This window comes from Synchiropus splendidus, chromosome 14 (genome assembly GCF_027744825.2).
Source record: "Synchiropus splendidus isolate RoL2022-P1 chromosome 14, RoL_Sspl_1.0, whole genome shotgun sequence".
Classification (NCBI taxonomy): Eukaryota; Metazoa; Chordata; class Actinopteri; order Syngnathiformes; family Callionymidae; genus Synchiropus; species Synchiropus splendidus.
Genome location: NC_071347.1, coordinates 6,329,172 through 6,352,627, shown reverse-complemented (window position 1 = coordinate 6,352,627; position 23,456 = coordinate 6,329,172). Strand labels below are relative to the sequence as shown.

Sequence of the window (23,456 nt, the reverse complement as noted above, 5' to 3'; positions counted from 1 at the left end):
GTTTGAAGCTTCAGCAATGCCACAAGATGGAATCTTTGTGTTCAGTGAAGACCTTGTCTTCTATCTGCACCAAATGTTGCTGGACTCTAACCTCATATAGCCTCTTTGCCCAGTTAAATCTGGGTGGCGACTTTCCTTTATGGCCAGGCAGTATACAGTATGTGCACCTTCCTTGTGATATGAGGACACCTCGCTTACGACTCCATATTTTAACAGTGCACACATTTGAAACGTATAATCTCTGCCTCTCTGACTCCCAGTTAAACTGATCAAGAGGCGGCCCACCCATAACAGAATCAATCTGTTACAGGAATGCAAGGAATGGAAGTCGCTGCAGTGGATATACTTAATTATGGATTTTTCAGTGTGAAATAATGATATTTTTCACAGGAATACAAGGTTGACATTCACAACAACAACCGCGGCGACAACTCTCAGGAGGAAGGAAGGACCGTTTGATGCAGAGGATGAAACAAACGCAGCAGAATTCTTGTCAGTGAGGATGTACTCACACAAATGAATATCCTCTGCCAGAGACTGGATAAATGAATATTTACCGTTCACGACCATTCATATTTTTAAGATGAGGAAAAGGCAAGACAAGCTGTGGCAACCCTGATAGGAAAATAACATTATTCCACTCTATTCTCAATTTAGAAACCGAGACGAAAGTCTACTTCCTCTTTTAGTGTTGTTTTACGCTGTGCTGTGGTTGAGACTCGGGTGTTTTGTGCGAACACTAGTTGTAAGTCATGCAGATGACTGAATGATTGTGAAACTACCTGCGTGTCATAGTGTCATGAAGGTATCACTCTCCCAGCACTGAGACAGACGAAGCTATGAACTGACTGAGAGAGACGCTTGTGGACGCTCAGTTAGGATTCAAATCCGATTAGCTGTCACCGGGCCACAGTGAAGGCTGGGCTGATGATAAACCTGGTTCAGTCGCAAACGTCATCTATTTGTGTTTTCAACACGATGTCCATCTTCCTGCCTGAGTGAGCTGCAAAAATGATGGACGCTTGCATTCCTTTGGAATTGACAGAGCGCAGCGTTGAAAGTCAAGATTAAATTCAGGGCTAATTTCTCCTGGTGTGAAGCCAAGATGAATCTTCTCTCCTTCCTCGCCTCGCCCCCTCGCTGCACACCTATCGATTCTAATGGCTGAGAGACATCCTTCAAAAGACATAATGGGACAAGAAGATGGATGAGAACATTTGTAGCCAACAGTCTGAAGAAGGTGCAGGCCGGCTGAGGACGCAGAGGAGGGGGGGATGAAAAGAGGGTTCAACAGCCCTAATGTGCCGATGAAACCATCAGCCAGAAGCACTTGGTCACAGTGGTGGTGAAGATTACCAAGTACATTTCCCCCTTGAAAATAAGTTTCCTACACATCTAGAAGCGAAAGAAAATCGTGCCTTGAATATCAACCAAAAAAGGCTTCCTGTCAATCTTTTTTTCAAAAATAGGTTTTGAAAATGTATGTCGAAAGACGTGTTTAGACCATCTTTAAACGTGAACCTGAGAATGGCAGAAAATACGGGAAAATGTCTCCGAATTTTGAATTACATTGTAACTGTTCTCTGCACTTTGTATCCACATCACTCAGGACTCTGCTATCTAACTAAGCAGCAAATAAAATGCCACTGCACCATCGTCCGTCAGGGGCAGCATTTCAGCAGGCCGTGATCCATGCAGAGAGTTCCAGAGAAACCTGCCGCTCGTGATAGCTGCTCAACCTTTTACTAAATGCATATCCATTTCACACATGGTCAGCTGGCTCACAGAAGCAGCATTAAGTCTGCCAAGTCCACCGCAGACCTACTGCACACTGCTGGTTTCAGGTGGTATGAGGAAGAACCAAATAACCCTCTCCCTGAAGGATATTCCTGCCCCCCCACCCCGAGTGAAAATGGATTCCATATCTGCCTCATTTCACTGCCGTCAAACTGGTGACACTAATGCTGCCTTCGTCGTCCGACTCTAAAGAATTCATTACGTTTAGCCTAATGAGCGCTCAGGCACTCTTCAATTCATGAATTTCCAGTTAAAACACCAGGCAAATCGGAGTGCGGATGTTGTTAGAGCCCCATTCTCATTCACACGGCTCAGCAAGTTGTCTGCACCTCATTGAGCCAAGAGCCCGCTATCCATGGCTTTCTAAAATGAGGCAGAAAAATATTATTCTCAGGCATTATGGAACTTTAAAGACACAAAAATACTCACACAGTACCAATCTCAGGATACTGCACTTGCCATCTGCCATACTATCACTGCATGGAGGGAGCTGGTCACATCAGGTGACTCTGACGTCTACCCTGAATATGGTATAAACAGAACTGCTCCTACTTCAGTATTTATGCTGGTACACACACCCACAAACATTTCTCTACTTAACCTCTCAGTGTCCGCCCTGGTGAGGCGTGCCATAACAAAACAAGTGCACACAGTCAGTGTTCTTTACACTTGACATATTCATTGCTTCCGCAAGTAAAGCAGATTTGTACGAAATCATTTCAGCCTGGAGCTTTTTAGGCTAAAAACCAAGCTTATATACAGAGGTCTTTATTTCCAGTCCTGTCCTTGCTGGACTATAAATCATCACAACTTTCACTGCGATTTTTTGGCCGCAAAATCAGGCATTTTAGCCGCAACAATAAAACAAAAAAGTCTGAATTCCTGCAGGGACTGATTAGTGGTCCACTTTACAGGAGAGCATTAATACATCAACACGTTGCAGGGAAATCTGCAGGAATTATCCGGAGCTCCTTCCGCTCATCAACAGCTGCCGTCCTGCTAATTGGTCCCCAAAAAGCCACACATCAGTGGGTGTCAGTGGCGCAGGGACGGCGTGACACCAACAAGAGGGACTCGCAGACACAATGGGAATGACAGAGCTGTGTTCATACAATCAACTACGGCGTGTTGTTGTCCGTGAAGCGACTCGAGTGGCGCACTGCCTGTGAAAATCAAGTGCTAGTCAGGTCAACAAGTTTCATTCTTGATGGGGGGAAAAAAAAAAAAACCCTGGACAGTGATTGGAAAGTTGACTGGAGTGGAATCCAATACTAGTCTTGCAGTACAGGAGATTGGAGTGTCAGAGGAATTGTTGGGAAATAAAGGAGAGGTAGAGCAGAAAAATAAGGAAAATGGAAAAAGTGGGAGTTTGGAAAGTGACAAAAGGGGAAAGGCTACAGAGGAGTATTCCTCCTGTCTTGTTGTTCAGGCACAAAGGCTGATACAATAAATAAAAGATGTCAGCGCTGTGAGATAGCTTTGCGGGCCAGCTGAGGAAGGTGAGCACATTTCCATGCAGAACACCCACGGCCGTGAGAACCGAGAGGAGAGAAGCCAGCTCCTCATAAATCTCCCACAGCTCGTGGGGTCAGGGTGACGGCAAGAGTGTCAAAATTGTTTCTGGGTGTGAAAAGAAGGGGAGCGGAGGAGGCTAACCAACCACTGCGACTGACTTCTGCGCCTCAAATCAACCTGCTGCAAGGCCGGTCAGTCATGCTGTGACACCGGCAAACCGCTTCTGCCTCATTTGCATTTACACTTTTGCCAACTCGGCACTATTGTGGTGGGTGCGTGCGTTAAAACGCAAGTCAGAAACACATGAAAACGATGATAGAATCTTGGGGGAAGCAGTGAGGACCATCAGATGACATATGCTCAGACCAAGATCAGACCTCCGTGACACCGCTGCAGCCTGCCTGCGCACCACAGGACTAGCTGAGGGAAGAGAAACCATTTCACTGCTGCTCTCAGTGAAAGACGCTTCCAGCGAAAATTCCACCACTTCGCATTGTGTCTACTCCGGTCCTTTTGTGACACCCTTACGTTCTGTGTTTAATGGTAGAAACAAACTAAACTAAATTAATGAATAAATGCAAGTAAATTTTTGTGCAGACACATATTGAGAGGCGGTCAGATAAAGCTTCACACTGTAAAAATAAATAAATAAAAGAAAAAGACTGATTAAACAGAGGATATACAAAGGATTTCCACAAAATCTATTTTTTAAAATCCTCACAGTTTAACACACGATCATACAGTGTGGCAACAGTAAAAGCACACTAATAGATGTGAGCCACCCCACACTAGTGCGCCCTCCTGTGGAATCCTTGAGTAACAATGACAGAAAGTGTCCACTATAAGCGACTCCAGTACCAACTGACGCCCACATATTATGAAAAAGGTTGTATAGATATTAGGCATGAGCTACTCATCCAAACACCTTAGGAGAGACTGTTTCAAGATGATGAAGTGTTTTAGTCAACAGGGATTGTGACACTTGTATCTAGAAGCATGTAGACAAACTCAAATTCACAGTTCTCTCATTCAAAACCTATGACTTGTTATACCACCAAACAATAAAGTAGAGAAGCATTTTTCACACATTAATCCTGTGTCCACTACAGCTGTAAGGTCAGAATGTCCCTCAGACCATTCCACCTGTTCGCTCCTTAAGTGTAATCCCTCTTTTGCTCTTTTCACCTTGCTGCCTCACCAATTCCCACCCTGGTGTTTATCCTCTATTCTCCACATCCTGCCCGACTGCGCTCCCACAGTGATGCTCAGAAAGTCGGAGCTGATGTTGTGGTTTCCATATCAAGTAGCTTGGTATATCAGTGGGTGGACAGACGTGCCTGAGAGATCCTGTCAACAGCCAGTGTGCTCTGGAGACGAGCCCACTTGAAAGATACTGATCCCTTTCACTGAACCACAGGAAAAAGTGGTCGGCACTATTTCCTAACAACTGGTGTAGCGAGAGTGAGACAAAAAAGCCAGGATAAGCACAGAGACGGCACTATTTTTATGCTCCTCGTGAGTGAATTACCGGACCATTTCGGGTCTCTCTGCCATTCTGTGTGTTTGCAAGTGTGAGCGTCAGAATTTATAGCAGATATAGAAGCCCCCTCTGACCATCTGTGCAGCTGCACATATCTGGACTGGAGTTCTGCAGTGGCTAAACTTGTGGTTGAGCTGCAGGCTGTGGTGGAAGGTAGCTAGTTTCTTGTGTCTCTGCTGTTGTCTCACAAGCGGAGAGAGAGACATTGTACGTCTAATTAATGCACAGGGTGGTTGTATAAAATGCCTAATGAGGCTGTGATCACAGCAGCGTGACAGCGGCTGTTATCGCCCGGTGGACGGTGCGTGTAGGTGTGGAGAGAGGATTAAGAGAAATGAGTGTCAGATATTGGGTTGGAGAGGAGGGTGATTTGCAGAGGAGCAGCATCAGGTTTACGTGTCAGGATTAAAAGTCCACTCTTGCACTGGAGTGCACACGTTATCTAATAATTAATCTTCAAATTAATATTCGGCTGAAGCTGACACTCGCTTAGCAACAAGAGACAAATATTTGTCTCCCAGCGGTGGATGGACTAGAAAGGACTAGTTTTTTCTGGCTTGAACTCCATTGGAAGGTAAGATAAATTAAACATTTGGTGTCCTAGTGATTTAACTGGATCATTTCCATATTCATTTACAAAAGGAGAAACGGTGGAGACCCCTCAGCACACTGAGAGGGTTTTATCGTGTTTATTTATCTTCTGAGAGAGAAATCACGGCAGGAAACTACTCCACCAACTTCAGCGTCCCCCTGCTGGCTTCTTCTTCTCTGACTTCACACACACTGGAATCCCTCCAACTGCGGCACGGACCGTGGAGGCTCTCGCTTATTTCTCCAGCCCAATGACAGACGAACCGAGCTCAAACCATCGTTCCCCCGGTGATGCTTACGTTGCTGTCACATAGGATTCCAGCAATAATTTGAACATGACCAAAGTTCTCGAACACAACCTCGACACAATGTTCAAATCGCAAAGTATTAGAATAAATAAATAAAAATGGATGACCATTCTATCATTTGGAGAGGAAGAACACAATGAAAAGGCAAACCATGACTTTAAATCACGGCGTACTGGTTCTGTGTTGTCAAACATCTGTCTTGTTTCCAGTCCATTAGCCAGTACGTGGAGCGAAACTGCAGCTCTGAGGATCATGAATTTGATGTAAAGACATAAAGCCATGCAAATACAAGGGTTTTCTGAAGACCAGAGAGTTACTTTGTTGTACTAGTGTAGTCAGTGTGCAGTGAGGTGCTATGAAGAGACATGACGTTTTATTGGCTCCTGGTACAATGTATGTTCACAACACCACACAGACTAGTGTTTGAAGTGATGGGATGTTTGGTCGTCCGCTTGTGCTTCTTATTAGACGGAGCAATAGCCATTGATTTTGCATTAAAACTACACAGGCTATAAAGGACTTTCACTATGAAGGAAACAACACCAGACCAAGCTATGAACACTTTTACGATCGCAGACATAATCTTTTATAGTATTGTGACAGGAACTAAAACAACAAACACCATCTTTAGTCTTTGACTGTGTTGACTTGGGGGTAAACATGTTCAAGTTCAAATCAGAAAGTAGCCTGAGGCTGGATCTCAGAACGCAGTCTTGTCACCCTGATGAAACCAATGCAAACCTTTCCCAGGAGACCTTCTCATCCAGCTCCAGCCATTTCAACAGCCTTCATTGAGAAACTCTCAGCACAGATCACCACTGCACACAAATCTCCCTCCTGTGAGCTTTAAAGCATCTTATGAGAGAAACACAGCTCACAGCCTGAGACTGTGTGGTACATATACACAAGAAGGATCCTCATCAGATTTGTGTTGAATGATGCACCTTTCCAAAGAAGCAGCTGCATCAGCAAACTGCACACACATGAATCACACAGCACCGAGTCACATTCAGCAACAAGGACGGGCATCAGCTCACCTGAGCAATCTCATACAGCAGCTTGTAGTGTTCCTCTCGCTTCTGTAAAGTGCACAGATTGCAGCCCATTATTGTGGAAGTGCCAGGCGTCCAATTCTCCCCGAGTAGGTGCGCGGACACAGAGGGTCACCCTCCACACTGGAGCACTGGTTCTCATCAGTCACTCTTGGGCAAGCATCTCTGTCAGGTGTCCCGTTCACACATGCAGCCAGAGAGACCTCAACCAGCCCAGTTTTGGAGCTCCCACGGAGTCGAAGGGATGAGTGTTGAGATTTGGAATCAGCCTCAGCATCAGCCGGTGAGTCTTCTCCCGCCTCTCTGCTCTCACAGACTCGCACATGCACACACTTGCACGCTGGATTTGTGACTCTCGCTCGCTGAGACACTCCCCCTTTTCACTCCCGAGTGGTGGAGCACATGACCACACTGATAGCAGCTCATGAATGTGGCAGCGTAGCGCTGGGATATTCATGAGGAAGGTGGGAGAAGGGGAGGAGGCAGGAGGAGAGGGAGGAGTGTGTATGTGCGAGAGAGAGCTCACTGACACTGAGGTGCAGTTACACAACAACATCCTTTGTGTGAAGAGCTCCAGCTACGATGCTCAGGCATGCGGACGATGAAAAGGATGGTCTCTCAGCAGGGATTTGAAATTAGAATGTCAATTTTAATATACAAACCTAAACTAGAAATTAAACATCAGCACATCAGTTAGTAGTTTCCACCAAACAGAGCTATCCAGAAAGCTTTCCAGACTGAGAAATCAGTAAAAAATGAAACTACATTTATGGATGAGAATGAAATTTGAGACTCCAAATATAGGAGTGAAAGTAGGCGGCTGTCCATCCCCATGACAACCTGTCCTCAACACTTCATTTACAATCGAGCGAAGAGTAGGAAGATGCATTTTGGTGTTTCAAGACCTACACTTTAATGACATCTAACATGGTAACCTTAAAATCCTGGGTACCAAACGTGAGGTTTTAGGACTTTTTCTGAGCGTAATACACAAGTATTATACAATTGCTGGGTTTATTCTGCCCAAAATATGACAATATATTTTGGCTAAATGGCGATAGCCACTGTGAAATGATCATATATTTCTTGGAACTCTAATGTACCACGCAAATTGTATCACAACACATTTTATTTAAAATGAAAAACCTTCCTTTAAAGAAATATAGTTCGAAAAATAGATCTAGCATATTGCAGTATACTATACAGAAGTAGTATACACATGAAGGTGTATGCATAAAATATATGTTGTATGTATGTATGTTGCAGACAAGTTGTTTTTTTTGTTGTTTTGTTTTGTTTTGAGTGATGAATGTGTGCGTGTAAGAGGTGGACCTAGCAAGTAGACGTGGAGTTTGCAGGCTGCAGCTTCATGTAAAAATGTGCTGGTGTGGTAACACTGGAACACCACAGCTCACTCCTGAAATCCAATGCACTAGTTGAAAAGAGGCAATTGCAAAGAGCTAGACAGATGCCATTGTGCATAAACTAAGGCAACAGAAGTGCGACAATAATGAGGGAGTTGCTAACATGAGGCCATTTCCTGTGGCAGAAAATCTGCTATGTACAGGTATTTGTGAAAGGATGTTGAGTAGTTAAAACTTACTCATGCATTGTTCTGTCTGTCAGTCTAATTATGTTTTATAACAGTGGTTTTGTTAAAAAAAAACATGAAATTATCGTCTCATGAACTGTACCCGAGTCTACCTGTAGTGGTCTTCAGGAGCTTTTCACTGCCCACCTGTGAGAATGAGACTCACAGTATCAGTGACATGTCAGTTCGCTGCGACTATCAAGACCTGCAGCCCATTTCAAGCAAATGGTGCACACGGTTAAATATTTAAAGCAATGTCCAAATGACTTTCCAAAACAAAGCTTCTAGTCAAATGTATCATCACGGTTGACGTGAAACAACTGGGACACACTTTGTATAAAATGATCGTGTCCTGCTATTTGTGCTGAAAGTAGAGTGGGTCTGGATTGTTTGGAGTGGAGAGTGGCGCTGAAAGAAGCTGACAAACAATTTACCGCTTATTTGTAACTCAGCAGGCACCAGAGGTGTCTGTGATAATGGGATAGGCTTTTGCTGCAAATTGTTCATCAGCTAAGCAGGACATCACAAATGATACACGCTCTTCCACATACGACAATAATTGCCAGAAAGTAGAGCTGGACGCTGCTCTCCGCCATGGAAACCCCTGTCACTAGCAGGAAGCCTCACTAAGGACCAATAATGGTTAACAAATTGGCCTCCCAGCCAACGGCAGGTCTTACTGGGTGGAATACGGATAAAAGTAGATGCACAGTCGTCGACGGGCTTCTGGGCATCCCATCCCTCGAGACGCCGTAATCCAATTTTCTGGGCTTTAATTTTACTCCGGTGCCTGGAGGGTAGCCAAAGAGTGAGCTACATCACACAGCACTATTACACTTAATACCATCCACCATTCCTCGCTCCTGTCCTTGCTACCAACTGCTCCTCATCCTCAAGAATCCACAGGAGGAAGGTTTTCTTTAGTTGCCTGGCAATACCAAGTGCTGTTGACTAAAGTGTCAATTTTACATCAGTGCATCTTGTTGGGGCGACAGGGAATAGATATTGTGTTTGATGAACAGCAGGGCAGCCGTGCGTGTGCAGCAGTGAACTGGGGAATAAGCATGTGAGACTGGCGCTTTTGAATTAGCGCATTAAGAATCGAGCGCCGTCAAGCATTTGTGAGTCCATCTCAGCAGTCAACACAGTTCTTTGCTGAGGGGTTGTGTGGGGAACTGCAGCGCGACCATATTCTTCTGTAGCAGACACAGAGTAATGGAGTACTGGTTAATGCTAGAGCAGCTGACTTGGTTTGCATGCAACATAAGGCGCATATGTCACCTTCTTTACCATGGTCTTCCATTCATGTGCATGAACTGTCTTCCTCCAGGCACTTTGGTAATACCACACAGTCTAGGGGGCTTTTGCTCGACGGACTTGTCTCAGGACAAAGTGCATGAACACAAGTGACTTGAGCCAGTTGTCACTGGTGAATGCAGAGATGCTGTTGTAGAGTTGTGCGTGCTCAAACAATAGTGCTGTGTCCCGAGTAAAAAAAAAACAAAAAAAAACAAAACCTAATAGACGACAAGACAGTGTGAAAGCCCCCTTACTGAGCATGTTTACATGACTACTCAGAAAACCAAATTATTGCGTTAGTCCAGCTAAGTATGTAATTTAAAAATCCATGTAAACAGCTTAGTCTGACTTCCGGAGAGAAATTCATATTTCTTGTAGTCAGACTGCACGGCCTGGATAATGCTGCCAATTAAGCTAGCATGTAACCAAGTAGCTTGACTACGACCAGACAGACTGCCATGCGAGCTTCTGCTACGCAGTGGAAGCAAACAATCTCCTACAGTAATCAGAGTCTAGTGATGTGTAATAAATGTCTATACAACGGAGAGGTTGTGTGTGTGTGTTCCTTGGTCTTAGCCGATGTCAGTGGTGAACACATAACAAACCTGATATCATCTGTGTTGTGTTGTAACTCACAACGACAATGATGTCACAAGATGTTGGTTCAAGGAGGCAACATTACCACCGCGCCAGCAACCGCTAGCATGGTTGCTAAGTCAGTCAGGGCTCACTCAGACAATCAATAGCAAGACTCAGTGCTTAAGATACTCGACATAGAGTATATGATCCTTTCAATACAAAGACAACAGAGACTCCAGGACGTGTAATGGAGCTATTGTCTGGCTATGCTCGGCAAGTAACCGTACTCGCTGTAGGTGGTCTTGTAACCTGTACAGTACCGTGCCCAGCCTTAAGCCATTGCAATACAGGATGTCCTGCTGACCTTAAATCATTAATGTGGCACCCATAACAGCAACAGCTCCCTTCAATGCATCCCGCAGGGCAAAACCATCGGCACATGACAAGAATGGCAACAGATGTTGATCTTATTGAAAATATTGACTCAACATCTTTGGTAGCTCTTCTGTTACAATAACCAGCAAATGATTGTCGATAACAACATGCCAACATGCACACAAAAGTATCACGAGTGAGCTTAGAAATGCACTCAATAGAGAATCCCGTCTGAAATACAAGTTAAATATGTGGAGCAAACCACTTCCAAATCAGATTGAAATAAGAATTTGAATTCAATTGTACTTCATACCGAAAACTTGCTTTGTAAACTATAGCATTTGTATAAACCTTTTTTTGCGTAGAAGACCATGTCCCTCCACTGGCGATACACTGGTACATGGCCATTTCTATGAGCAAAACAAATGGAAGAGAAAAAAAGAAGGCCGCTCTGGATCAGAGGAAGCAGTGCTCAGTGACCCCTGAGGTGAGGCTACACATCGGTCACTCAAATGGTCTCTCCCATCATCTGTGAAGCGAGACTGACACCGTAGCGTCTCCCTGCGGTCAAGCAGCACTTCTCCATAAGGTTCGGACAGTGAATGATGGCTTTTGAGACGTGCGTTAAAAGTGACTATGCCGCAGCAGAAATGTTTAATAGTAGCTGATTTGACATCTTGACGGGGACATCACTGCATTCTTATGAGACTGCAGGGCAGGACTGGCACCATACAGTTTCATTTGGTACAATCGTTCACTGTCCGAGAGGGCAACTCTTAATAGAAGAATTTGTCTTTGTGTCAGTGCCTGGAAGAACACTCGAGCAGAAGTTATGGTCATTTCAAAATATAGATTACTTTCATAACGACAATTTATTCTTTTGCATTAATGGAGGAAATGTCGGTGTACAGCATTGTATATCGATGACAAGTGACTCTGTCCCCTTCCAACGTCCTTTCAAGTTACCCACCGTCCTCTCTGGATGTCCAGCCAGTCATTTATCACCTGCTCTGCCCTCTGGCTGCTCAGTCAGAAACAACCCCTCAGTCGTGTTCCTTCTCTCAGCTAATGGGCCTCACGTGTCAGGGCGCGGGGAAGTGAACCGTCACACCATTTATTTTAAGAATTCTTCGTTTGTGTTTGTAACAAACTTGGATCTATTCTCCCAAGAACCTGGAGGTGCAGCCTTCAGCCAAGTGAGTGAGAAAATAACAATAACCTTGAAACTATTTCTACAATATTATTGTGTGTAAGGACGTGACACGCATGTCATCAGTCTGCAACACTGACTCACAGGTGTTATTCCACGACTGTAGTTTTCCTGGAGACTACTGATATTGAGCTGCTGTTGTTGTTCCCATGGGGTCATGCGATGGTCTGAAGCAACTAAAAATAACAGGGAAGAGCGGTAGATACATTCATTTCATAGCTTGTTTGATCAGTTTACCATCTGTAAACACTTCCTGTCTTAGTGTCAGGCAGTTCTATTGTCTTCAGCGCTTCACTTATATAATCACAAACTGAGCAAAGCATCATAGCAAAGCAGAAAGGTCAATTGTGTTTTTAATTAACACATATTGTTTCGAGAGTGACAACACAGCACAAGACCCATTAGCTACTCTTGGTGTCATTAAACATGTCTGCAGTGTTGCTGAGGAAAAAAAACTGTTCCCTCAATATCAAGGAGAGACACATTGGATGCATTTCAGTGCAATCTTGTTTTATTGAAAATGTGAAATTTCACAAGTTTACAAATAGATACTAAATCATGTCAGTTTTTTTAAATGTTTTAATTAATTACTAAAAATAAATAACAAACAATACCGCATTAAAAAATATTAAAACTTAAAGGAAAAATAGTTAATACAAAATGTGACTCTTCAAAGAACAGATCAAACCCACAATGTAACCTTCACTCATCACTGTTTCAGCACCGGAGTGTTGCCAGACAGACCTCTCTTTCCATCGACTGCATGTACAGGGAATAAGTATCTGGGGGTGATATTAGCTGCAGAAAGCTCCGGTCTTTGATAACAGAGCACGGCTGTACCATGGTTTTGCATGGGGTTCACTGCGGTTAGTTTTCCCTCAGTTAGCCTCTTGGTAGCGCTTGAATTTAGTGCAGTGATTTGAGGCCAAGTGTCTTGTTTTACTGCAGAGGCCAACTCTGTGGGTGCACATGCCATGAAATGCAATTCGGTCATCATTTTCCTTGACAGAGAAGCACTGCCAAATGGCCACCATCGTGGCTGGCTGGTGGCATTTTTACATTATGTCAAATTTAAGAGAGCACTATCACTGATCATGAGGGAATATAAATTGATCGGTGCAGCTATACTTTAAAAGAGGGACCAACTAACAGAAGAACTCCACGGTGCCACTACATGTCATTTCATCTCCACGAAAATCTTGTAAAAGCAATAAAGGGTGTGACCACATAGATGAGAGGGACCAAGAGAAAGCAGCCATACGGTTTTCATTGTGCTTTTCCACGTTAAGAGCAGTGTTACCAGAATGACACACCCACCATCTTATACTTAAATGTGAGAGAACCATGTTTATCCATTTCCGAGTAATAGTTTTAAAAATAATATGTATATACAGTATATGGCTTGTGTAACGTGTGAAGGATCGTGGATTGATGATGCAATGCACTGTAAGTCGAGCCATTTACAGTCACAAAGTTTTCTTTTAATGAACAAACAGGTCCATTAAAGCTGCTTTAAATGTTTCAGCGGTTTGACCAGTCAAAACTGGAGCGTACTCACTGGCATGGCTCATTGTCTGCTTACCTAGTCCTTCATTGTCCTCATCGCTCATTCAAAGTAAACAGTGTGCTTCGAGTGAGGTGGCCATTTTGCAAACTTGATATACAGTGTTCCCTCGTTTAACGCGGGTGATACCTTTCAGAACCACCCCGGAGAGTTGAAAATCCACAAAGTAGCAGCACCATAATGTTGCGTTCTGATTCAGAGACAAGTGAGGGAGGGGATATCAAGTTATGATTTAGAATAAAGGGTGCGATAAGACAGTGAAGTTGCTGAAAACAGTGCTACACTGATAGACTGTCAAACAGTACATGTATCACATGAGAAGGAGGAAGTGTGGCAAGAGAGCGTGTGAAAAGCCTCATTTGTCTCACATCAGTTGCGTGAGATTTGGCAGCCTTGTAAAAAACCAGGGTGAACTGCAATATAGCTAGGGACACCAACGTTGAACTAACCACCAGGTACTATATTTATAAGATTAGTGTCTTGAATATGTAGATGTTCCTTCAACATCAAATTCTTTAGGAATTGTGACTGTCAGTCACTGCCATATTTTGGATTCTGATCATGTGACTGCAGACAGGTGAAATTAGAATCCAGTGCTCACGACATCCACACATCATAAGAGGCAGTGAGAAGCGTTTAATCTGAAAGAGAGAGCAGAGATCTATCCCAGCTGATGAAACAGACGTCTTTATGACAAGCGTGTCAACAGTAACCTTGACAACCAAGCAGCATCCAAACAGCACTTCAGATCAAATATTCAGTTACTGCAGCGATCTTAAGTCTGTGCAAATGTCTGTCAGGAATATTGAGAGTCCCCCACGGTGTTTAATACATGAACAGGTTTAATCGTTGAGCGTACCTGCTGGCGAGAAAACTCCAGCATGAGCGGAGAAGATTGAAATCCCTTTTATATGAAGGAGAGCCGAGGGCAGCCGAGAGCCGATTGAGAGTCGGCGCAGCACAGGACAGATCGGCCGCCGCCGCTGTGAAGCGGAGCGTCCGGGTGACCTGATTCGGGAGTAATTAAATGAGGCTCTTTTATGAATGAATCATTATCTCGGCGTGATAGTGTGATGACAGCTCTGACAGGAGACGCTCCAACATCCACACACCAATGCACAGGTGGTTGCTTCAAAGCCGCCGGGGCCCAACCGTGGGAAGCCAACCAAAACATCTTTCTCTGTGACAATAAATTATTAAAAAGGATTGAATCTTTCATTCATGTGGGAACATGATCATGGATATAAATAGCATCACGTCGTCGGCTGGGCTGAATGCTAATGTGGCTTTCCAATGCTCAACTTGATGGACAGCCATATCAAGTCATGAAATCAGTGCGAGCTTTCTTTAGCAAGTGTTTCAGACGTTGGGAAACTATCGGTCACTGCCCCTGATGTCTTGGATCACAGTCTCTGTGTGAAGAGTCATTAATATAAACTTAAAATGGCACAAACTGTCTAAGAATTTCAACCACTTGACAGGTTTTGAAGTTAAAGTCATGAGTAATGAAACAAAAATGAAAATGATCAAGGTTATAATAAATTAAATCAGATTGATCGCATATATTTGACACCAAAAAGATCAAATTTAAATTTAATCCCATCACTTTAGACATCAGGGAGGAAAAGCTCAGAGCTTTGATGAGGGGATGTGCACAGATTTTGTGCTTCGATCCTCAACTTTTTGAAACTTAAAATGTCCTCCTGGGGAAAATAATTTCATTTGTGATCAATCTGTGGTATCTAGATTAATTATTTTTCGTAGTTAGTAGTATTTAATTAATCAAAATAAAAATTAAAAAACTCAGCAACTTCAATGTAGCACCAGGTCAATCACCATGGGACATTGTAGACCGTTCACGGCATCATTTTCCCATCATTTGTGAGTGATTTAAGATTGAAGAGTCCACTGACCATCCCGACAAGAGAGCACAAGCCTCTGGCTCTCCTTAGTAAATGTTGTCATTCGTGTTACAGTAGTCAAGGGAAATTGTGGAGGCAGCAGTGGTGTTCACACACCCAGTGTAAACAAGGTGAAGAACAGTATCTGCAGTAGATCAGATAAACACCTGGAAAAGTAACGTCATTCTCAATGCGTTGCCGGGTGATGTCATAATATGCAAATGTCATGAGTAACGTACTTCCATATGAAGATCTTCTATTTTATACTACGCCTTTTCTGACCATTTTCAACCGACAGCACCTTAAGGGTTAAGTCAATGCAGAGCCACGGTAACACGCAACAAGCTGTCACGTAAAAATATGGGAGTAAGGCATTCAATGCTTTTGGGAAACATGGTTGCAACACCAGTGTGTTTCAAGTGATACAATATACTTCCACAGTAGATCTGCTTTTCTGAGCTACCATCTTGACTTGGACACTTTGGGAGTGGGGGGAAAGCAGCGATTACTCTGGTGAGAAGAGTGAGCCAAGTCAGGTTGGGTGTGAACAAACCTCCAGACTTGGCTCAATATCGGCATGCTAACAGGCACAGGGGTGTTTATCCCCTATCAACTTATTTCTTCCCCATTTATCTTGAGCTGGTTCTGCAGACAATAATGGAAACAACTTCTTTGGTTCTCTGTATCACCAAAAAGCACCACTGAATTAAGTTGAGTTGACATCACACATCCCACTGTGTTTATAATACATTTGACATTGCAACATTATCTATGAATTAGGTTGCATTACTGGTTATTGTGCGCTTCATGATAATCTAAGCAACAAGCACTGGAAGTGTAACTGAATATCTGTGATGGGTGGGTCAGATTCCAAGCAGTTTTTACATGACTAACGCTCACATTTCAACTTACTAGTGTTATCCACAGCAATGAAATCAACAATGACTATCATACATGAGTTTCAACGTAATGTTCTCCTGAATTAATAGCAACGGTAAATGGAGGCAATTTTCTCTAACAAAAAGGGGCAAACACGTTTAAGTGTCAGACCATTGATTTCACACTACGTCCAAGCTGGCTGAGGACTCGTCAATATGGAATCAATAATGCTTTGATTGTGGATGAGACTTTTGTGCTCCTGAAGAGAGATGCTGGATCTATAGAGACAATCAACTCCGAGGGCAAACGGGTTCGACTCCATACCAACCTGTCCCGCTCTCATTCAGCTCTCATGCTGATTCCAGCTGGGAGAGAAAAGCTACGTTCTCTTATTGTGTTTCCAGCAGAAAGACTTTGGAGACAATGTCACCGGCAGGTCACCTCATTTCAGAGACACAATGCCAGTGACCTCAGGTTCTTTCACAATGTCAGAACGCAACAGAAACCACCCCGAACAAACGCTAGACAAACATGTCCAGCTTCAGATGAGAACACTTGTCTCTGAGATCTTTCTTGGCAGACATACATAGACCTAATTTCTCAGTACAGGTGCTAGTATTGCTATTAGCAGTAAAGCAACTACTGGACCAGTAGATATACAACCTCATCATTTCATCACATCCCTTTACTCCCCAGCTTTTGAAGATGTGTTTATGCTGCAATATCTTATTACTAAGACAGACAATGGATAGGCTGCAGCTCAGTTGTGGAGCACTGAGCAGATGGATGCTGATGGTAACTGGGTGTTCACTGGGTGTGTGTTTGAGGTTGTTGTTACACTCGAGTTTGAGGTCATGGACCTCACTCAAAATATCAATGTCCTCTCCTCATCAGGAAGTTTGCCTTCATCTGTGGTCCTACGCATGTGTGATGAAGATGAAAGACTTTGGTGTCAGTACTCATGGCATCCCAACACTCTCTGGCACACAACTGTAGACAGACAGGTTCCTGCTTTAGAAGAAGAGGTACAAATACCAACCTGGGGGTCAGTGGTTCCTTACATTTTAGCTTCCTTTTCAATGAGGTGCAGGACTCAAACTCAGTTAGTAGGACTGCAGCTTCAATGTGATCCAGGAAGTCTTAATATTTTTTCAATCTGAAGCAATGCGGCAACAGAAATTTGCATAGATAATGAGGCAGTCTATGGCAGGTTCTATCCAAATTAGGACTGTCACAATAACCACAATCACAATGCCAACAATATTAAAAATCATCTTTGACTTCATTAGTAGTTTTGCTGCTGAATTACACTTGAAATATCAGTTGAAGGAGGTACAGAGACGGCGTCAAATCACTTGATAGTGGGGGGGCAGCATTGGTGTGGCTGATCATCTACTGGTGAAGGCTCCGCTGCTGTGGTGTAGTTGAGGGAGAGTGTGGGGTGCTTCAGATGAGGAAGGTAGGAAAGAGAAGGCGTAGCAAATGAGGAGAATAAGGTGCTCATTGCACAACAATGTTTAACAAAACATCGACGTTTCATTTTTCCCCAACACCATTATTGTCATCAATGTCGGTACACCACGACAGACCTAATTCCAACATATTACCATACCATATTTATTTAGAAAGCACTTAAAAAGCAATAGCACTGTACGTACAACTGTAAAAACAGGATAAAACAGAAATTAAAAACAATAAATGCATGCAAGTAAAGGGCTAAAATTAAGTAGTAAAAGTGCGTTTTAAGAAGGGTTTTAAAAGTGGACAATGATGGTGCCTGTCTAACTTGGGGAGGGAGGGCATTCCATAGCCATATTCACAGTTGGTTTCTTCAAACAGAAACATGGATGCCATTGGTCACAACTTCACTCTGCTTTACTCAAATGTCTCTGACCCGAACCCTAATGGACACAAACCTGCCATGTCAAGCGATTACCACGATGCACAAAGGACATTGTAAAAGAAACAATTGTGTTTTAAGTGTGTCTTCAGTTGACCCTCTATGTCGAGTGTTGACTGGTTACCAATGCAACCATGGTGACTTAGTAGTGCTTTTGCATTGTAATTCAGCATATTCGATATTAATTATGTGATGGTGGTGCCCTTCTGTTGTTCCATTTCCCTTATTATTATCCATCATTTCACAGCGCAGACAGTCACAGACGAAGTAACCTCATTTTCCCTGAATCTCATTCATTAAAAAGTGGGAGAATAATCACGACCTGGATCAGACGATCAGAGAAAAAGTGTTTGCTCTGAATGCAGCACAGAGCTTCCACCGCTGCCTCCTCTATATTCTGAGATGTGATGTTCATTGCACCTCAGCAGCGGAACAATTTCCAATACACTGACTGCGCTTCCTTGTCGAGCAGTTCAGGGATAAAGTCATTGGTGTGCCCGAGGACAAGCTTAAAACCTCCACCTAAGCAGCGACGCTCCAGAATGAGAATGCCCACAGATCTGATGGTAATAACAGAGCAGCAGTTGGATCACACTTGTTTCTCAGCCTCAGATTAGTCTGGAATTATGATGATACCCGGGGGGCAGGAATCTTATTTTCTGTCCCTGTGATAAGACAACAAAGCTGGCCAAACAAAACGAAAAGAGAGAGAGAGAGAGAGGGAGAGGATGATGTGATTTAGCATGCTGCGCTGCATCTAGGTGTGTTTCCACCCTTACTTAGTGGACTGCATCCGATAATGTGTGAGAGATTTAGGCAACAAATGCACCTTCACCATCTCCCGAGGCAAACTGCTTTATATGCATCTATTTGGCACCAAAGGAAACATTTAATTACATGTGGTGTTATCCCAATCTCCACAGCACATCCGGACACAAACACGCCGGCGAGCCACATCAAGCATGTTGTGGTACAAAAGACAAAAGTGATTTGTGGTTGAAGATCTGGGCCCCGATTGAAGGACAGCATGCCATAAATCAAAATAAAGTACAGCCCTTTGCAAACAGGGCTGCTGCTTTGAAACAAACTGTTGCACAATTACGACGAAACGCCCTTTAAAAACAAAGGTGAGCAAAACAGTGAGCAGTCTCAGAGCAGTGGTCAGGTCTGCTTCATAATCCCGAGATTTGGAAGTGTCACTTCCACTAGTATTTGCTGGCCGTCACAGAAGGTTTATACTCATGTCTTGGTGAATATTTTACTACTGAACAGGAGGAACAACACTCGGCTACAATCACATGCAGCACTGTAAAATGACGGACCCCTCAATGTAACTTCATACAGTACCCTCCCTCCCATGCGACCCGTTTGTCTTACAAGGTCTTGTGTGTTTTATCGCTCTTTAACATTCGCCAGTCAGTCAGTGGAAGCTCGACATGAAATTCCTGGCAAACAACTGAACTCAAGCAAGTTAGTGTCACCTGTAAAGAGCAACAGAAGGTATTTTATCTTAGTGGAAATAAAGGGAGGCAAAAGTGACTGCAAAGACAAATGCCACAGCCCCGGTGTGGGATATTATATACGGGATATTTTGGCTTCAAACCTGATGTGCAAGGTGAGCACGCTAACATTTAAAAGTTCTTGAAATGGCATTTCAACTACAATGGGAAAATACTGGTGAGAAATGAAAACGTGCTTTTTTTTATACATTATCATTGCAATAATACAGAGGAGCCATAGCGGGTGCATTGGTAGGAAGATGTTGAGGTTGGAACTGCCAGGCAGAAGGTGGAGAGGAAGGCCAAGGAGGACATGAAGTTTGTAGGTTTGAGAGAAGGGGAAGCAGGGTGAGATGGAGGAAGATGAAACGCTATGGCGACCCCTGAAGAGAGAAGCCAAAAGAAGAAGAAGAAGAAGACGATTTGGTCTGAAAATCATGTGACAATAATGTCTTTATCGGCAATGATTTGTGAGAGAATTTATAAACCAGCAAACCCAGCAAAATGTTACCATGACAGGCCTTGCCCTATGCTCCACTCTTTTCACAATTTGAGCCAGATGATTCCTGACATTTTCATCTTTGAACGCAACATGCCCAATAGGAGGCTCACACGTTTGTTCAGTTCAGATCCGTTCTTACGATCCAGTCTCATTGATGTGGTAGTGCATGGGACTGGGGTCTCAGGCACGCCTTGGCGGCAGTCCTGTGGTTGACAAATGTGCTGTGACCTGAACTGTGGTGTCACATGATCTCATGCCCTCTTCTAACAAATATGTCCTTTATCTATCCGGTGGGCCGCCCATGAGAAATCAGCCGTGCATGCTCCTGATCAGATAGTGCAGTATCCCATCTACAAGGGTGACCCATCAGTGCAGCCCTTCAGCCATACACGGGGGGATTACCGACTGTGCTGTCGGATAAATGTCCATCAGGGTTGGAAATACATGACAATACCCCATTTTAGGGTGCTAGGTCAACATTTCCCTGGTTTACTTGGCTGAGGAGCAACACACAGTTAATACAGAGCAGATAAATGAACGCCCCCCTCTGGCTGCCTTCTGGGAATAGTTTCCGCTTCACAGCACATGGCAGGCTGCAGAAAAGGAGAACAATATTCACAAATCAGCCAGCGGTGATGAGGAAAGTGGCAACACTATCTGTCACAGACCCTCCGTCCTCCAAAACCACACCTGATTGATTTCACCCACCAGGATGAGGCGGCCGTTATCCAATTTCACTATGAGCATTGCTAAGCCCTGAGTGTAATGTGTGAAAGTGTTCAAGGAGGAATGCGTTGCTGCCACAAAAGCTCATTATCGACTTCTCTGATGGCGTTTATTACTGTTACATTACCGGAATGAGTGATTATAGTTATTGTGCCAAAATCACCCGGTGTACTTTAGTTGTCAACTGTGATGTGTGCATTTGTCTCAACATTGAACTCATGATTCATGAACAGTCTTCATAAGCGAGTGCCTCTGCGTTCATACTTAACTGATCAACCTCATACCTCCTCATGACATGTAAATTTCCTGTAAGTCAGATGAAAAGTCGATCACTCCGTTCATGTTTCAGGTGGAAGCTGCGGGCATCTAACTTGCACCAGTCATCAGTGCAGCAGCTCTCTCTTCAGCTGAAGAACCTGAGGATGTCAGTTGTATGTCATGGCCGACACTCAAGACAACCAGCAGCGATCATTACTTGTGACTTTGGAAACACATGATTGTCTTTGCAGTGTTTCAAAAGGTGACCAGACAAGGTGTGTAATGGTGGCCACTTTCATGTTCGCTTCATGAAGATGGATGATAGTTTGTGTCCTGCACTCAAGAGTACATGTTTACATACAGAAGCAAGGAGAATGTAGTAGCTTTCCATGTCATGTCACTCAGACGTCCATCTCTAACATACATTCACAGCTGTGGGGTCGTGACTCCACCACATCTTTCGCCAGCTGACCAAAAGCCACAAACATATCTGACTCACACAGTCACCACTAAACCCCAAAGTTAAACTGGCAGAACACAGACAGTGTGGTTACAAACACAACACAGTTCTATGAGAGATGTTAAACATTCACTTGCCCATCGCTACACTTGTTTAGCTATTATATTTTAACATAAACACTTGGTTTGTTACAATAATGCTGGAGACAGACTCCACTAACGCAGAGAACAAAACTCACCAGTTGGTCACTGATAAGTTTCATCATTAAACCAGTCGGGCTGACTGTAGTGTGTCAAACACATGCAATACAATGAAAATATATTCATCATGATTTTATTGTTATTGACAGAAGAGGCAAGATTTATTGTGATATATTTTTGCCGGTATCACCCCATTCCTAAAGGAACCACCGAATAACTGTTAATAATCACTTAATAACTGTTCATAATTATGAGTTACGATGTTGTTTAGAGTGGAGTTTCAGGGACCATTTCATGGCAAAATATAATCTGGTTGAACAGGATGCCACCTGATAATTCATAATGATTGACTGCAGGCTGATATGTTTATGCTAATACATAGTTTATTCATGGTGATACATGTTCCCTGATCTAAAGTGTCATTTCTTTTGTCTCGCATGACGGCTGATTAATAACGCAGAAACTCACACACATACAGTGTTTTGTTCAAAAAAGAAGAAGCCTGCAGCAAACGATGAAACTGCTCAGGCGCCGTTGTCATAAAGCCAAAATTGCATTAAACAAATGGAGTAAAATCATGAACCTTGTGGTGACCATTTTTGCTGTCGCATCTGATTTCTGTCACTTGAGAAAAAGCGTGCGAAGAAGCAGACAGTTGTGCGTCGGAAACACTTTTCCGAAGAGTTTTTTGATGTCACAGACACCGTCACTCATGGCTGTCAGGCCTCAACACTAAATTGAATCTTTTCTTCAGAGGACGTCAGAGTCTGAGCAGCCAAGAAGCAATGTGTGACAGGGTGTCATGTACAACAGCGGTGCATCCAAACACTCTCAGCATCCACAGAAAATATGGTGCGGTATATGACAAACATACAGAGATAGATATTGAACGCTTTCGGGCCAAAGACCAACATTATATGGATAAATGTGTAATAAAATGTTTCTGGACTGTCATTTGTACTTAAGACTATTCAGATACAGTGCATTCTTAATGATGAAATCTTTTTAGTAAACCTTGCATTTGTTGTATGAAAGAACTGAATTATTTTCATCTTCAATTTTGTTCCCAACAGGACAGATAAAAATCTAAACATCAGGCTGATATTCAATGCTCAGGGTGCAGTGCAATCCAAAGTTATTTCCCACGAGGCTGCTTTATTGTTAGAAGAAAAAAAAGCTATTTTCGTCGGAAAAAGCCAATTCCTCTTTTAAGGTTTGGTAAACTGAAAGCAATTAAACCTGTTTTTCTGCAATCTGAGACATATACAAGGTGTCCAAAAAGTATCTTTACAAGTAATATAATTGCATAGGCAGTTGAAATGACATCTATACCAGATTCGTTCAATTGCAGTCCGTGTTCATTTTTTTTTTTTTTCTCCATCGAGACGATGGCTTTCGTGCCATGTTTGCTGTAGCATAGCCTCAGAAATATTTTGCTTCAAGTGAGTGACGTCTATTCCGTTCATGGTGGTTGGTTGAAGGTTATTTAATTGTGGTGCCACATTCATGTAAATATTTGAAGTAATTGATACCTCTTAGAAAAAAAATATTTGACTGCACATGGTTCCGCGCCACATACTTTCACATGATAGCAAAATGTGTTAAACACTGAATACAACACAGCAAACTTGGTTAAGAGTAAAGAGGCTTTATGAACAATATGTGAGAGTCAATGCCTTCAAAATAAATAAATAATTATTAGTTTATGCC

At 43.2% G+C, this 23,456-nt stretch overlaps 1 protein-coding gene across 1 annotated transcript in view; it reads right to left on the bottom strand.

The window, feature by feature from the left end:
* The window catches only part of LOC128770687 (PDZ domain-containing RING finger protein 4-like), a 52,857-nt gene extending 45,765 nt beyond the window's left edge, over nucleotides 1–7,092 (bottom strand). Inside the window, exon 1 of the mRNA XM_053885466.1 lies at nucleotides 6,789–7,092. Coding sequence (XP_053741441.1) covers nucleotides 6,789–6,857 — 69 coding nt within the window. The 5' untranslated portion in view covers nucleotides 6,858–7,092. The remainder of the gene's footprint in view (nucleotides 1–6,788) is intronic.
* Between the last annotated feature and the right edge of the window lie 16,364 nt (nucleotides 7,093–23,456).